The sequence below is a fragment of the Schistocerca nitens genome, chromosome 4 (genome assembly GCF_023898315.1).
Source record: "Schistocerca nitens isolate TAMUIC-IGC-003100 chromosome 4, iqSchNite1.1, whole genome shotgun sequence".
NCBI lineage: Eukaryota > Metazoa > Arthropoda > Insecta > Orthoptera > Acrididae > Schistocerca > Schistocerca nitens.
In genome coordinates this window covers 506,265,018-506,281,343 of record NC_064617.1, presented here as the reverse complement: position 1 = coordinate 506,281,343, position 16,326 = coordinate 506,265,018, and the positions used below count along the sequence as shown (strand labels likewise).

Genomic DNA, 16,326 nt, shown 5'->3' with positions numbered 1-16,326 from the left:
TGGCGTCACATGCGTCCGTCGTTACCGTTGGTGCTCAAGTAACGGGAGTCGCTGTTTCAAACTCTGATTACCAGATATTGCCATTAGGTGGTGTGGCTGCGTGGGTACAGGGGTGTTACTAATTTTCACAAAAATAAATGAACAGTAGTATTAAAATGTTGCAGAAACAGTTATCAAAATATAAAAATAAATACAAAAAAGTATACACTACAGCATGATGCATTTACAACTTAATTGGGGCTGTTAGGGAAGGGGAAGGTAGGATAACAGAAATAGAGAAAAGGAGGCGGGGGAGATTTGGAGAATAACAGGCCAACCACAGTACAAAATTCGTACAAAGAACAACAAAATTTAATGCAACACAAATACCCTTAGTACTACACGACGTAACGGTCCACTGCACCGACTCAATATTTAGCAAGCCACAGGGTTTTCTAGTAAACTAGAAATTTGTAAGCGAATTATGCACTTCCAAGTAACACAAAAATGTTTTATAAAACCTAATGCAAAGGTCTATTAGAATATAAGATTAATTATATGTATATATTAGTGGAAGATGAATAACTTCCGATCGTTGAGAGCAGTAGTTTTGTGTGCTCTGCTGAATTTTTAAAAAAATTTAATTTGTTTGTAATGGTTTCCGTTGCCTATTACATACTACAAGGCTGTTCATAGTTTCACTAATGTGTATCTCTTTTTAAACAAGACCGTCTGTGATTTTAAGGTTGTGGAAAGTATTTTAATTTCATTCGTTTCTTAGAATTCACTAAAATAGTCCTGACTGCAAGAGATGTTTATTATAGTTGGTAACCGGTTTCGATCTATAATGCAGACCGTCTTCAGGCCGTAATCACCATGATGGTGGCCGGTAGCAGTGGATGGAGCAAGATCCATAAGGAATCGGGCGCAGCTGCTGTTAGTTTCTTTCTCGGTGGTATTCTGATTTGTTAATATAAGGTTGTTCACATATGTTATCTGAGTCCGCGCATCCCATTGTCGCTACATGTGCTGCAACATTACGTCATAGCACCTTGATGTCCCAGTCCTATTGGGTAAGTGATATTATTTTTTGTGTTTCTTGATTGATAAACCTGTCTAGGCTCACAACGATCGAAAGTTGTTCGTCTTTTCCCAATTTGTATACAATTTGTCTCATATTCTCATGGTCTATAGGGTACGGATTTGGAAAACACTGTTTTTCACTACTTTTTGTCTTTGTTAACCTATTCGTAATTACGCTCAGTTTATATTTTGTTTTTTTACTTCGTTATGTAACGATGTTTAGTGTTATTTGGAAAAGGACGCATTGCTTACAGACGCAAAGATTACTAGAAAACTCAGTGGCGCATTAAATATTCAGTCTAGGCAGTGGCACCATTAATACAATGAAGATGTGTGCCCCCCTAAGCCATGATTTCTTCCTTTGTCTATGACCAACTTAAACATTTTTGTCATGTAACAACAAGGATGATTTTGGTGCGTTGGTTTTTTTGTTCTTTGTATAAATTTTGTATTGTATTAGTGTCCCAATACACTGCTCTTCCCTGAATTTTCTCCTCTCCTGTTATCGTTTCTTCCCTTTCCTTACCGGCCCTAACTCAGCCATGTATGCGTTATGCTTAAGTGTGTAATTTTTTTGTATATTTTATTTACTTTTATTATAAGTTTTTGTTTCTGCTTCTGTACAATTTTTAATACTATTGTTTTCACGTTGTTCATTAATTTTTGTGAACGCTAATAACGCCACGTACCCATACAACGTCTCCACCTAGTGGCATTTTCTGGTAGTAAATATTTGAAACAGTGACTCTTCACCATTTAGGCGCTGATGGTGACGACGGACAAATGTGACCCCATACTTCATATGAAGGTTATTCTGATGCTATGAATTCTTTATTTTGGAATTTTTTAAAGCTCTCCATGTCATTACTGAAAATGACTTTTGTAAATTACGTTTGTATTTATGATTTTATATTTTGTTTCGCAGACGTTCTGAAGTTGAGCTGCGCAGGAAACGTGTCAATACCAAAACTTTGGAGTGACAAGTGACCATTTCGTTTCTAGCAACCCATAATAAGTGATCTGAGAAATACATAGAATGCATAATAAGTTATCAACTGAGACCCAAAATCGACTCTGCCATATCACCATTATCCACGCAAAAAAACATGGTATTCTAGTTTGTCTCTGGTGGCAAAGGAGAAGCATTCCTGCTTAATAGGATTATACACAAAGTTTGGCCGTAAATGAAATAGCTCTTTTTCTAGACTCGCCGGATATTCCAGCTACGGTAATGAATGGTGAAATAACACTTCATTCTGGTTTGGAATTGTCCGCCAATGAAAGCGCAAAAGGATTCTAAATTTGCGTTGCACGGAGAATGTCGACAAGTAGAAAAATTCTGAGACTGTGCAGCGTTATGATCTGAAATGAAGGTACAATGATTCGGGTGCAAACATTTGAAGCACTGAATAAAATTCTTCATAATGAAAAAAACAGTAAGTGACTAATCGGAAGCGTCCCATTCATATTGTCATCATGATGTGTACATCACGATGATAAACGAAGTTCAAAGGTCAGTTTCCAAGAAAGTATCTGTTATGGTCATTTCTGTTCACTCACAAGTTAGAACGCCACAAAATATCTTTATTATGCTCCAAGTAATACAACTCTGAAAGTAGTTCTTAAGCTAGTGTTTGAACCATTTAATGTTATCCACTGAATGAACAGGAGGTGAACGATGACCACCATAGTTTCTTGAACTTAATATCACACATCGCCGCTGTCCCATCTCTAACTCACTGTGAATCCACAACTGTTTGGAGTCTTACGCAGAATATTTATGCAATTAAATTCTTCTGCTTGCAACTCGTTATCATCTATTCTGACCTCTGAGAAAGTGAAATCCTAGAGGCAGAATTTCAGAAAAGCTACTTTTTGTTCTAGATCTCTCGATTTACCTAACTACATGTGAGGATTCTCCACGAAAATGGTTTTCTTATACTGCTAACAATATCTGAGAAACGATTACCACTTAGTACATTTATCAAGATACAACATTTATCAATATCTTGAATGTGCGAAATAAAAAAATCTTCTAATCTCGTCTTTTAGGATTAAGTATTTGAATCTCAGTATGCATTGCGTCATGTACTTCGCTACAGAATTTACAGCCACCGTATTGGGCGTAAACATCTCGGAAGCATGTTACTTTACCTCTACTGTGACCACACCCTTTTCTTCTTCTAACTGTCAGTACAGGTAAGGATGGTAAAAGCAAGACAAGGCAATTTCCGGGTTAAAATTCTGTGCTTATCTTAGAAAATACGATCTCTTATTGCTGTATACTTCAATATGGCTGTCTCTTACCATCAGACTAACCTTTATTATTTAATTCCAGGATCAAAGTTGGGTTTATCGGATAGTACGGATATTAATCTTTATTTATGAAAGCTTACTTTCTGTGCCCAAGTGCGCTTTATAAAAACATGTTCTGAAGATTCTTCCTTGAGATAAACACAATTTTTTTTCTCTTCATCCATAATCGTCTCGGTGACGTTTCACAGTCATAAATGGGTGTCCATTTTCTTCCCTCCGACAATAAGTGGAAGTTAAGGAAAATAAATTCAGTTTGCAACTGTTGTCATTAAATTCAAAAAGTTTCAACCCGAATGTATACCTTACTTTGTTGTCCATGTGTCTGTCTTCTGCAGTACAGCTGATAGTTCAATGCAGTTTTTAATCTGCTCTATGTTTTATGTGGAACGAAATAGATGTAGGACTACAACGGATTATTTTGTGCTATGTTAACGTTATTTATCACACTCCTGTTGCCGGCCGGGGTGGCCGAGCGGTTCTAGGTACTACAGACTGCAACCGCACGACCGCTACGGTCGCAGATTCGAATCCTTCCTTGGGCATAGTTGTGTGTGATGTCCATAGGTTAGTTAGGTTTAAGTAGTTTTAAGTTCTAGGGGACTGATGACCTCAGAAGTTAAGTCCCATAGTGCTCAGAGCCATTTGAACCATTTTTGAACACTCCTCTTATTTATTTGTTACTTCTACTGTCACACGTCTATGCTAATTATATTTATTGTCTGTTTACTAGATTAGTTTAACTGTCTACCTATGTTTCTAATTTATTTGACTTTCTTTTTGGGTTACTATGTTTAACAGTATGAACGAGCACTGTACGACTATAATGCGTTCAAGAGGTGAGTGGGTGAAGAAAAAATTAGCTGTGTTTTGCTCAAGGGATCTTAGAATACATACGATTTTGTTTTTAAACAACCAGGTTGTCAATGCAGATGAAATAGCTGGGTCAACTTCTGAGCAGTACCTCAGTTCAATAGTGTGCAAGTACAGGACCTGAAAATTCGCGTGGAGCGTGGTGCTGGAGACATCCCGGTGTCTTCACAGCATTACGTATGGCGCCGTTGCGCTGCGGTGCGTTGCGTTATGTTACGTTACGTTACGTATCGCATCCTCACGGCCTGGAGCAACACCCTGGCCGGCACCCAGCATGCAGGCCACGCCCGCGTCGCCTCCGCCTATAAAGACGGGCCTCCGTCCTGGCAGCGCCACTGTGTCCTCAGAAGACAGCAGCTCCTCGCACCGGACAACATGATCAAGGTACTCTTTCCGTCGGACGAGCAGTCTTTACTTGTCTTTCGAAGACACCTGTAGTGTGTGACGATTGTGTTTGCAACGAGGAAAAGAAAATTTTGGCGACATATTTTGTTTTCTGCATGTACACTCTTTTGTTTGTCAGTGGAAGATTAATACTCTGTGATACACACCTGCAGTTCGCGGGCAATGCGCATGTGCTGCCTGAATCAAAGTTTCGATCATCCACAGGTTCACGTACGAGTGAGTGAAGAGTAACCTGTGCGAAGTTGAAGCTCTGACTCATTCCATGTGGCTTCATTAGTTATTGAAATTGGCTACGCACTGTCAGTGAAAGGCAGGCGTCAGGGATCGTATCAGGTCCAACAATAGGTTTAACCTACGCTGTTTCTGAAGCAGTGATTTCATCGGCGCAACATAGGCTTTGAACCTCGTCAGAAACTCTTCTGAAAGGATGTGTGTGAATTATAGCAAAACGTTAGTTTGAATAACCGGGAACAGAATCGTACTCAGTGGCTTTTCAGTTCTATTTATATGCTCGCTCTCATGTAGAAAACGTTATAATGACATATTTATTATAATTGACTGATTGCTCTAACTTCCACCCAGTGAGAAACGACTTATAATATTATCCCGGACACGGAGGGGACTTTTTTTAACACAGCGTTTGTTGATTTGTCTCCAAACAGAAAAGTGCGAACTTTTATCCGTTCATTATTTAAACTGAGGCTCCTTTCAGGATTTCACATTAAAATCTGCGTTCTGATACTTCAGAAATGGCTCATCACATGACTTTTATCTCACGCACACGAGCAAACTGTAGACCAACAGTAGTACCCACGGAAGAAAATGATGTCCTCTGCGACACTTAAAATTACACGAACATTTCTGTTCCTTCATACTGTGTGTCGCAGGAAATCATGTGTTATGTCTGGTTCTGCAGGTAACACATGATATACGCTGCTAAATAAAAAAATTTTTCGAGATGTATGTTTACGTACAAATGGTCAGTTCGTTATAACGTCAGGAAACTAAACTCTTGAAGGAAACATACGGTACTTTTACACCTTTTATCGATTTATTTCCGCTTGGTTCTTTGCCTACAGTAATTAATATCACTATACATCCTTTTCGTAACTTAGAAAACTGTTGTGTCGAATTTCGTTGCCTTCCTGCTCTACCTTCTTTGAGTATGAAAACTTATTCCGCTACCAGGATTAAAAAGAGTCGTCCACGAGGAAAAGTTAACCCACCCTTCCGTCCACCACACACGATATTTTAGAAAACTTGATGACGAAGAACAGCTGTAAATGAAAGGAACATCAATAAATTATTTGAGGATTCCTACTCTATACAAATTTTTTCTGATAATAATTATCAACAGCCATGTCTTTACTGTCTTTTTAATTGTTCCTGGACTCAGTATGAATATTCCAGTGAAATGAAATGAGGGTTTGGCGTCATTGGCCGGGAGGCCCCTTGTGGGGCAGGTTCGGCCGCCTTGGTGCAGGTCTTATTACATTCGGCGCCGCATTGGGCGACCTGCGCGCCGGATGGGCACGAAATGATGATGAAGACAACACAACACCCAGTCCCTGAGCGGAGAAAATCCCCGACCCAGCCGGGAATCGAGCTCGTAGGACGGAAATCCGTCATGCTGACCACTTTTTTTATCTCATTTTGTTCGGTGTAGTTCCATTTGTCCGGGATAGACGTTCTATGACGTCCGTTTATGTTCTTCGTTGATACATTCACTCAGGTATTTTTTTTTTGGAGGGGGGGGGGGGGGGAGGGCAGCTAACCCTCTGGCCGAGCACGCTGAGCCATCGGGGCGGACAATATTCTAGTAACTCTACATTAGTTATCATTTCTTATAATTTCTCGTCCTGTGAGTACTATACCATAGTTAACAATTAAGCACAGACGCTAGATGCTCAATCGCAAAGTAAAATGGATATACAGTGTTCTTTAATGTTCAACATTAGGAATTTCATTATGTCTAGTGAATTTTTTATGTGAATGCATGACTGGTGTTTGTACTGCAATTGATGAAAACGTTCTACCACCGCTGAAACACTGCAAGAGACTTGTCATTACGGTTTCCTGGAATCTTCTGAGAGCAGATGGTGTTTCTCGCATACAGAACTTTGTATGTGAAAATGTGAGCAATGTCCCACTATGTATGATGCACAAGTATTACCACTGTCAAAATAATGCCACAGTTGTATGTGCCCAATATAACACTGTATTTTTTTTCTACAGATTGTCTTGCTGCTGGCTGCGGCCGCCTGCTGCGTGAGCGCCGCCCCAAAAGCCGGCCTCGCCCACCTGGCCTACTCCGCCCCCCTGGTGGCCGCCGCCCCCGTGGCCTACGCCGCCCCCGCGCCGGCCGTCGTGACGGCGCACAGCTCGCAGTACATCGCGCAGAACTTCAACGGACTCGCCGTGGCCCCCGCCGCCCCAGTCGTCGCCGCCGCCTACCACGCAGCCCCCGTCGTTGCAGCTGCATACCACGCTGCTCCGGCGATACTCGGCTGATAAATTACAGCCAATTCACTGTGTGAAAATGTAAATAGTAAAGAAATAAATAACTAAACTGCAATGATCTCTATTTTTGTAAAAAAGATGCAATTATTTTTTTTTCTTGAGACCTTCTTTAGTCAGATTAAGCTCAAAAATGAGTCATCATAGGAGATGAATCTACCATGAATATATTTGGGCAACGGAGGACAACTGCAGCACTGCATAATTTTCCCTTTCAGAAGTTAATGACGAAAGCTAGAGCACAGGCAGCGATGATGTATTTTAAGAACTATTGCGGGAAATTTTTAATGCCAGTTTGGCTTTTAGTATTCATAGAGAGTTAGACAAACAAATCACAGGCGCTTTCCCCATGAGAGAAAATTTAGTGAGAAAGTCAGATAAGACTGCGCGGCAAATGATGATAGAAGATAGTGTGATGTGAAACGACTCACTAGTATTAGCTTTAATTTTATGTTTTGTAGCAATGGATGCTTGGGATGTGCTGTGGGACACATTGTTCCACAAATAGAAGTCAGGATGTGTGATGAGAGCCCCTATTTTGCAGTATGCAAAGAGGCCAAGTAGGCAAACGTACGCCTCATTCCAAATGCATTTAGGTGTCAGACAGCAATTTTCAAACATTTAACATACACTACTGACCATTAAAATTGCTACACGAAGAAGAAATGCAGATGATAAACGGGTATTCATTGGACAAATATAGTATACTAGAACTGACTCGTGATTACATTTTCACGCAATTTGGATGCATAGATCCAGACAAATCGGTACCCAGAACAACCACCTCTGGCCGTAATAGCGGCCTTGATACACCTGGGCATTGAGTTAAACAGAGCTTGGATGGCGTGTATAGGAACAGCTGCCCACGCAGCTTCAACATGATACCACAGTTCATGAAGAGTAGTGACTAGCGTATTGTGACGAGCCAGTTGCTCGGCCACCATTGACCAGACGTTTTCAACTGGTGAGATATCTGCAGAATGTTCTGGCCAGCGCAGCAGTCGAACGTTTTCTGTATCCAGAAAGGCCCGTACAGGACCTGCAACATGCGGTCGCGCATTATCCTGCTGAAATGTAGGGTTTCACAGGGATCGAATGAAGGGTAGAGCCACGGGTCGTAACACATCTGAAATGTAACGTCCACTGTTCAATGTGCGGTCAATGCGAACAAGACGTGACCGAGACGTTTAACCAATGGCACCCCATAACATCACTCCGTGTGATACGCCAGTATGGCGATGACGAATATACGCTTCCAATGTGCGTTCACCGCGATGTCGCCAAACACGGATCGACCATCATGATGCTGTAAACAGAACCTGGATTCATCCGAAAAAAATACGTTTTGCCATTCGTGCACCCAGGTTCGTCGTTGAGTACACCATCGCAGGCGCTCCTGTCTGTGATGCAGCGTCAAGGGTAACCGCAGCCATGGTCTCCGAGCTCATAGTCCATGCGGCTACAAACGTCGTTGAACTGTTCGTGCAGATGGTTGTTGTCTTGCAAACGTCCCTATGTGTTGACTCAGGGATCGAGACGTGCCTGCACGATCCGTTACAGCCATGCGGATAAGATGCCTGTCATCTCGGCTGCTAATGATACGAGGACTTTGGGATCCAGCACGGCGTTCCGTATTACCCTCCTGAGCCCCTCGATTCCATATTCTGCTAACAGTCGTTGGATCTCGACCAACGCGAGTAGCAATGTCGCGCTAAGGCATACCGCAATCACGATAGGCTACAATCCGACCTTTATCGAAGTCGGAAACGTGATGGTACGCATTTCTCCTCCTTACACGAGGCATCACAACGACGTTTCACCAGGCAACGCCGGTCAACTGCTGTTTGTGTATGAGAAATCGGTTGGAAAGTTTCCTCGTGTCAGCACGTTGTAGGTGTCGCGACCGGCGCCAACCTTGTGTGAATGCTCTGAAAAGCTAATCATTTGCATATCACAGCATCTTCTTCCTGTCGGTTAGATTTCGCGTCTGTAGCACGTCATCTTCGTGGTGTAGCAATTTTAATGGCCAGTAGTGTAGATAGTCAGCGTGACAAACGCTGTGTCCAAAAGAGCAGACACCAAGTGCAATCCGCAGCTATGATACGTATTACGTCAATTATAGGTGTAGGGGGTAGAATGGAAGAAGATCATTTGCAGAAACCAGCACGGTTTTGGGAAACAGCGGTCATCTGAGGCACAGCTGGCCCTCTCTGTGCATCATATACAACAGGCTCTAGACACCGGCTCCCAGGTTGGTGCCATATTTCCCGACTTTCGAAAGGCGTTCAACTCCCGCACTCTCGCTTACTCCAATAAGTGCGTGCTGACGGCCTATCGGATGACACATGACGTTGGAGAGATAGTTTTCTAACAGACAGGGAGCAGTATGTCGTCCTGAACGGCGTGACTTCAAAAGAAACAAGAGTAACTTCAGGTGTGCCCAAGGACAGTGTAGTAGGTCCGCTGCTTTTTACGATTTGCATAAACGATCTGGTTGAGGGTACTGACAGCAGCATTAGACTGTTTGCCGGTGATTCTGTAGTCTACAGGAAAGTAGTATCACACGAAAGTTGTGAACAAATCAATGAAGATTTGCAGAAAATAAATGCGTGGTGTAATGACTGGCAGTTACCTCTCAATATTTGTAAGAGTAACCTACTGCGTATAAAAAGGCGAAAATCCCCATTAATGTACGAGTACAAAATAAATGCCCAGTCTTTGGAAGCGGTAACATCCGTCATGTATCTGGGTGTGATTGTTCGAAATGATCTCAAATGGAATGATCAGATTACACAAGTAACGGGCAAGGCGAACTCTAGATTGCGGTTTATTGGTAGAATCCTAAAGTTATGCAGTCCTTCAACGAAGGAAATAGCTTACAATACGTTAGTTCGGCCACTCTTAGAATATTATTCGTCTGTATGGGACCCTTACCTGTTGGGTCTGATTCAAGAGATCTAGAAGGTCCAAAGAAGAGGGGCAAGATTTGTGACTGATACATTTAGCCATCGTGAGAGCGTTACAAATCTCATTGAAAGTTTGAAGTGGGACACACTTGCAGATAGACAACGCGCTAAACAGAAGGAGCTGCTCACTAAATTTCGAATTCCGATCTTCGTCGAGGACGTGGAGCATATTACCACCAACTTTCAAATCGTGCAATGATCACCATTGAAAGATGAGGTAAATTATAGATCGTACTGAGGCATTCAGACAGTGGTTTTTCCCTCGCGAGATCCGCGAGTGGAACAGACGGTGGGAAATATGACTTTGGCGCGAATTGTGCCCTCCGCCACACACCGCTTGGTGGCTAGCGGAGTATGTATGTAGATGTAGATTCAGAATGGAAAGGAAAGGAACTGTTGATGTCAGCTGCAACGGGACGTTACGTGGAATTGAAAGCGATGAGTTAAAATGTGTGGTGGACTTGGACTCGAACCCATCATCACATGTTTACTAGGCATCTACATCTACATCTACATCCATACTCCGCAAGCCACCTCACGGTGTGTCGCGGAGGGTACCCTGAGTACCTCTATCGGTTCTCCCTTCTATTCCAGTCTCGTATCGTTCGTGGAAAGAAGGATTGTCGGTATGCTTCTGTGTGGGCTCTAATCTCTCTGATTTTACGAGTATCCTCATGGTCTCTTCGCGAGATATACTTAGGAGGGAGCAATATACTGCTTGACTCGTCGGTGAAGGTATGTTCTCGAAACTTTAACAAAAGCCCGTACCGAGCTACTGAGCGTCTCTCCCGCAGAGTCTTCCACTGGAATTTACCTATCATATCCGTAACGCTTTCGCGATTACTAAATGATCCTGTAACGAAGCGCGCTGCTCTCCGTTGGATCTTCTCTATCTCTTCTATCAACCCTATCTGGTACGGATCCCACACTGCTGAGCAGTATTCAAGCAGTGGGCGAACAAGTGTACTGTAACCTACTTCCTTTGTTTTCGGATTCCATTTCCTTAGGATTCTTCCAATGAATCTCAGTCTGGGATCTGCTTTACCGACGATCAACTGTATATGATCATTCCATTTTAAATCACTCCTAATGCGTACTCCCAGATAATTTATGGAATTAACTGCTTCCAGTTGCTGACTTGCTATTTTGTAGCTAAATGATAAGGGATCTATGTTCCTATGTATTCGCAGCACATTACACTTGTCTATATTGAGATTCAATTGCCATTCCCTGCACCATGCGTCAATTCGCTGCAGATCCTCCTGCATTTCAGTACAATTTTCCATTGTTACAACCTCTCGATACACCACAGCATCATCTGCAAAGAGCCTCAGTGAACTTCCGATGTCATCCACAAGGTCCTTCATGTATATTGTGAATAGCAACGGTCCTATGACACTACCCTGCGGCACACCTGAAATCACTCTTACTTCGGAAGACTTCTCTCCATTGAAAATGACATGCTGCGTTCTGTTATCTAGGAACTCTTCAATCCAATCACACAATTGGTCTGATAGTCCATATGCTCTTACTTTGTTCATTAAACGACTGTGGGGAACTGTATCGAACGCCTTGCGGAAGTCAAGAAACACGGCATCTACCTGTGAACCCGTGTCAATGGCCCTCTGAGTCTCGTGGACGAATAGCGCGAGCTCTGGTTTCGCACGACCGTCTTTTTCGAAACCCATGCTGATTCCTACAGAGTAGATTTCTAGTCTCCAAAAAAGTCATTATACTCGAACATAATACGTGTTCCAAAATTCTACAACTGATCGACGTTAGAGATATAGGTCTATAGTTCTGCACGTCTGTTCGACGTCCCTTCTTGAAAACGGGGATGACCTGTGCCCTTTTCCAATCTTTTGGAACGCTACGCTCTTCTAGAGACGTACGGTACACCACTGCAAGAAGGGGGGCAAGTTCCTTCGCGTACTCTGTGTAAAATCGAACTGGTATCCCATCAGGTCCAGAGGCCTTTCCTCTTTTGAGCGATTTTAATTGTTTCTCTATCCCTCTGTCGTCTATTTCGATATCTACCATTCTGTCATCTGTGCGACAATCTAGGGAAGGAACTACAGTGCACTCTTCCTCTGTGAAACAGCTTTGGAAAAAGACATTTAGTATTTCGGCCTTTAGTCTGTCATCCTCTGTTTCAGTACCATTTTGGTCACAGAGTGTCTGGACATTTTGCTTTGATCCACCTACCGCTTTGACATAAGACCAAAATTTCTTAGGATTTTCTGCCAAGTCAGTACATAGAACTTTACTTTCGAAGTCATTGAACGCCTCTCGCATAGCCCTCCTCACACTACGTTTCGCTTCGCGTAATTTTTGTTTGTCTGCAAGGCTTAGGCTATGTTTATGTTTGCTGTGAAGTTCCCTTTGCTTCCGCAGCAGTTTTCTAACTCGGTTGTTGTACCACGGTGGCTCTTTTCCATCTCTTACGATCTTGCTTGGCACATACTCATCTAACGCATATTGTACGATGGTTTTGAGCTTTGTCCACTGATCCTCAACACTATCTGTACTTGATACAAAACTTTTGTGTTGAGCCGTCAGGTACTTTGTAATCTGCCTTTTGTCACTTTTGCTAAACAGAAAAATCTTCCTACCTTTTTTAATATTTTTATTTACGGCTGAAATCATCGATACCGTAACCGCTTTATGATCGCTGATTCCCTGTTCTGCGTTAACTGTTTCAAATAGTTCGGGTCTGTTTGTCACCAGAAGGTCTAATATGTTATCGCCACGAGTCGGTTCTCTGTTTAACTGCTCAAGGTAGTTTTCAGATAAAATACTTAAAAAAATTTCACTGGATTCTTTGTCCCTGCCACCCGTTATGAACGTTTGAGTCTCCCAGTCTATATCTGGCAAATTTAAATCTCCACCCAGAACTATAACATGGTGGGGAAATCTACTCGAAATATTATCCAAATTATCCTTCAGGTGCTCAGCCACAACAGCTGCTGAGCCAGGGGGCCGATAGAGACATCCAATTACCATGTCTGGGCCTGCTTTAACCGAGACCTTCACCCAAATTATTTCACATTTCGGATCTCCGTCAATTTCCTTCGATACTATTGCACTTCTTATCGCTATAAACACGCCTCCCCCTTCACTGTCCAGCCTGTCTCTGCGGTATACATTCCAATCTGCATTAACCACTGCGTCACCTTTCCACGTATCCGCAGTCCTGGTCAAAACAGTTCCAATCGCTCTGAGCACTATGGGTTTAACATCTGAAGTCATCAGTCCCCTGGACTTAGAACTACTTAAACCTAACTAACCTAAGAACATCACACACTTAGAGGCAGGATTCGAACCTGCGACCGTACAGCAGCGCGGTTCCGGACTGAAGCGCCTAGAACCACTAGGTCACAGTGGCCGGCTCAGTCCCAGTCCATGTCCTCCATGACGCTAATTTTAGATTCCATGGAAGCCAGTTGGTATCTTGCATATGCACTGAAGATTGTCGATTCATTGCCCAACGAAAGACCATATACTCTGCATTCATGTAACTGATTCACCTCGATGGGAAAGGAATCCAAAATCTCCGGTGCGGAATCAGAATATCGTTGGGCCCCCAGCTGGAGCATGGAGGACATGGATGCGGACTGTGGATAGTTGGCACTAGGTGGAAATATGTGTCCGGATGGTGCAGTGGTTAACGCAACTTCCTTGTGAGTTGCAGATCTCGGTTTTGAGTCCTGTGCGGTACACATTTTTCGGTCGTCGCCGCCGATTTCGCATAAAGTCCCGATTCATCAGTTTACATAATAACTTTCAAGAAGGTTTTGTCCAGCTTGTACTTAATATTACAAGTTGTATATCATGGTGCATGAAACATTTTCGTTCCTAAGGTTTCGTCCAGAACTATGCTGGTCGTCCTCAGTGTGCACGTGGTTCTGTTGAGCCTTGTCGATGACAGATCACACGTCAGCAGGCCACATAAACAACGTAAAAATGGTTGCACTAGAAGCTCACACGTGATCAGCACAGATAATCTTTGTCAAGGACAAAACTTAATTATCGAAGTGCAGTCTGTGAAAGACAAAACTTGGCTAGGGATTCTACCAAGCTATTTTCCACAAATCACCAAGTTTCACAGATTCTTCTTCCCTGCTAAGCTTATTCTCATATTTCGATAGCTTCTCTATATAGCAGTGGATAGATAAGGTTTTAATTTCGGAAACAATTCATGATTTCCTGACTGGAGGGCATGCTCTGCAATACCTGATTTTTTCTACACATTTTTCTACACATTTTTCATGTCTACATATTTATTTCACAACCTAGTGCCCTGGCGATGAACAAATTTTCCCAACCAGAGACCAGTTCGTTGATACCATCACTGTACAATGGTTGACTTCCTTGTTGGAGCTACGACCTCGCCCTTGTTTCCACCCCTTCATCACTATCAAAGTGAAGTCCTCCAAAGCCGGCCGAAGTGGCCGCGCGGTTCTGGCGCTGCAGTCTGGAACCGCGAGACCGCTACGGTCGCAGGTTCGAATCCTGCCTCGGGCATGGATGTGTGTGATGTCCTTAGGTTAGTTAGGTTTAACTAGTTCTAAGTTCTAGGGGACTGATGACCTCAGCAGTTGAGTCCCATAGTGCTCAGAGCCATTTGAACCATTTGAAGTCCTCCAAGGTGTTCTTTAAGTTTTGGAAAGAGATGGAAATTGGATGGCGCCAAGTGAGGGCTGTATGGAGAATGATCGATGGTAGTGAACCCAACGTGTCGGTCTGTGCAGGTGTCGCAGCTCTCGCGTGTGGTCTGCCATTGTCGTGCTGAAGGAGAGGGTGCTCCATGTGTCGACGAACTCTTAGAATTCGAAACTCGACTACAGCACACTGTTTCTCACACGACGACATAGTTACGTTACACACCGCTATGTTACACGCTACAATTCCGAGCCCTCAAGCGGCAAAGATCTCCCAATATATAGACATGAAAGTTGAAGATGAATGTTACTAACATTTGTTTTATTTAAAAAGCTTTGTGAGTTTTCACGTAAAAATTTCCGAGACATTATTTCTCAGCTCATCCTCGTATTCTCGTTAGTCCACAAAGACATTTAATGTTCCTTCATAGCTGTCTCTGAGCTTCCAATATAGATCTTACAACACGTAAGAGGAATTTTATATTCGCCGCATGCTGACAAAGAAGAGTTTTTACACTTTGCATATCTGAGAATTTGGCACACATTTTCTTTATTGGTCTGAAAACCGATCAGAGGTTATGGTTCTGTAAAATCTTCTCATTAAAATCAGTTAATTTTTTTATAAAAGGAAGAAAACTACTGTGTTTTCAATTGTTGTGTTTTATCCTTACTCTTCGGCCTACCGTTATCTGATAGTAGAAATCGATGTACTACTTTTTATGAATAGCCATTTTTCTCTGAAGACTGCTTCAGAAGTTTTAACTTGACGTCCAGGCACTCAAACGTGCAAATTCTCTGGACTCTTCCGGCGACACTTTTGATGGTACGTTCAAGCCCAACCCCTGTGGTAAAACATCGGACGTTGTTCGGAAATAACAGATTTCTTATATTTATTGCACTGAAAGTATCTGCCCAATAGTGCAAATTTCGACTTAATGCGCTGTGTGTGTGTCTTGTCTGGAAACAAATTAATTCCCTTACTCACGGTCCTTACTGTTCACAACAACTCTGACGAGTATACCCTTCACCCTCAAGTACACACTGAGTACTGCCCGGTTCTGTCTACTGTCTGTTTATCCGGCAGTGTTATTTGTGCGTTAACAGCGATACACAACAATGTGGCTAGGTTTACTGGTCAAAAGCTGACCGATATGCACCTCATACGTGATTTGACAGAATGTAGGGAAGGAGTACCACAAGGATCTGTACCGAGTGATTAGTGTACTTGATCGCCTCAGGGTTGTTATACTAGGACACCTAAGGGGGGGGGGGGGTTCGTTGAACCCACAATTTTTTTATGTCCCCTGCTTTTACCCAAGTAACTTTCATACTACATATTCCCTTTGAGTTGTTGTTTGCTGGCTATTTTAGGAAATGCTAGTGTCAATATATTTTATAGACAATACCTGCTTTGAAAGGAAAAATAAATAAACTTATTATGGGTCCAACAATTCCCCCCCCCCCCCCCCTTAGGCTTCCATGCTATAGAAAATTTCCCTTAGTAGAATTTCATATTTCTAATCTCTACA

At 42.6% G+C, this 16,326-nt stretch overlaps 2 protein-coding genes across 2 annotated transcripts in view; both read left to right on the top strand.

Moving 5' to 3' along the window:
* The window catches only part of LOC126252395 (cuticle protein 16.5-like), a 31,942-nt gene extending 27,724 nt beyond the window's left edge, over nucleotides 1-4,218 (top strand). The window contains exon 4 of the mRNA XM_049953286.1: nucleotides 4,177-4,218. Within this exon, the coding sequence (XP_049809243.1) occupies nucleotides 4,177-4,218 (42 nt within the window). The remainder of the gene's footprint in view (nucleotides 1-4,176) is intronic.
* Nucleotides 4,219-4,596: 378 nt separating this feature from the next.
* On the top strand, nucleotides 4,597-7,173 carry LOC126252869 (cuticle protein 16.5-like). The gene is made up of 2 exons (XM_049953823.1): nucleotides 4,597-4,632; nucleotides 6,889-7,173. Exons 1-2 carry the CDS (start codon nucleotides 4,624-4,626, stop codon nucleotides 7,162-7,164), a joined length of 285 nt encoding a protein of 94 aa, XP_049809780.1. The 5' UTR covers nucleotides 4,597-4,623; the 3' UTR covers nucleotides 7,165-7,173.
* The last annotated feature ends 9,153 nt before the right edge of the window (nucleotides 7,174-16,326 follow it).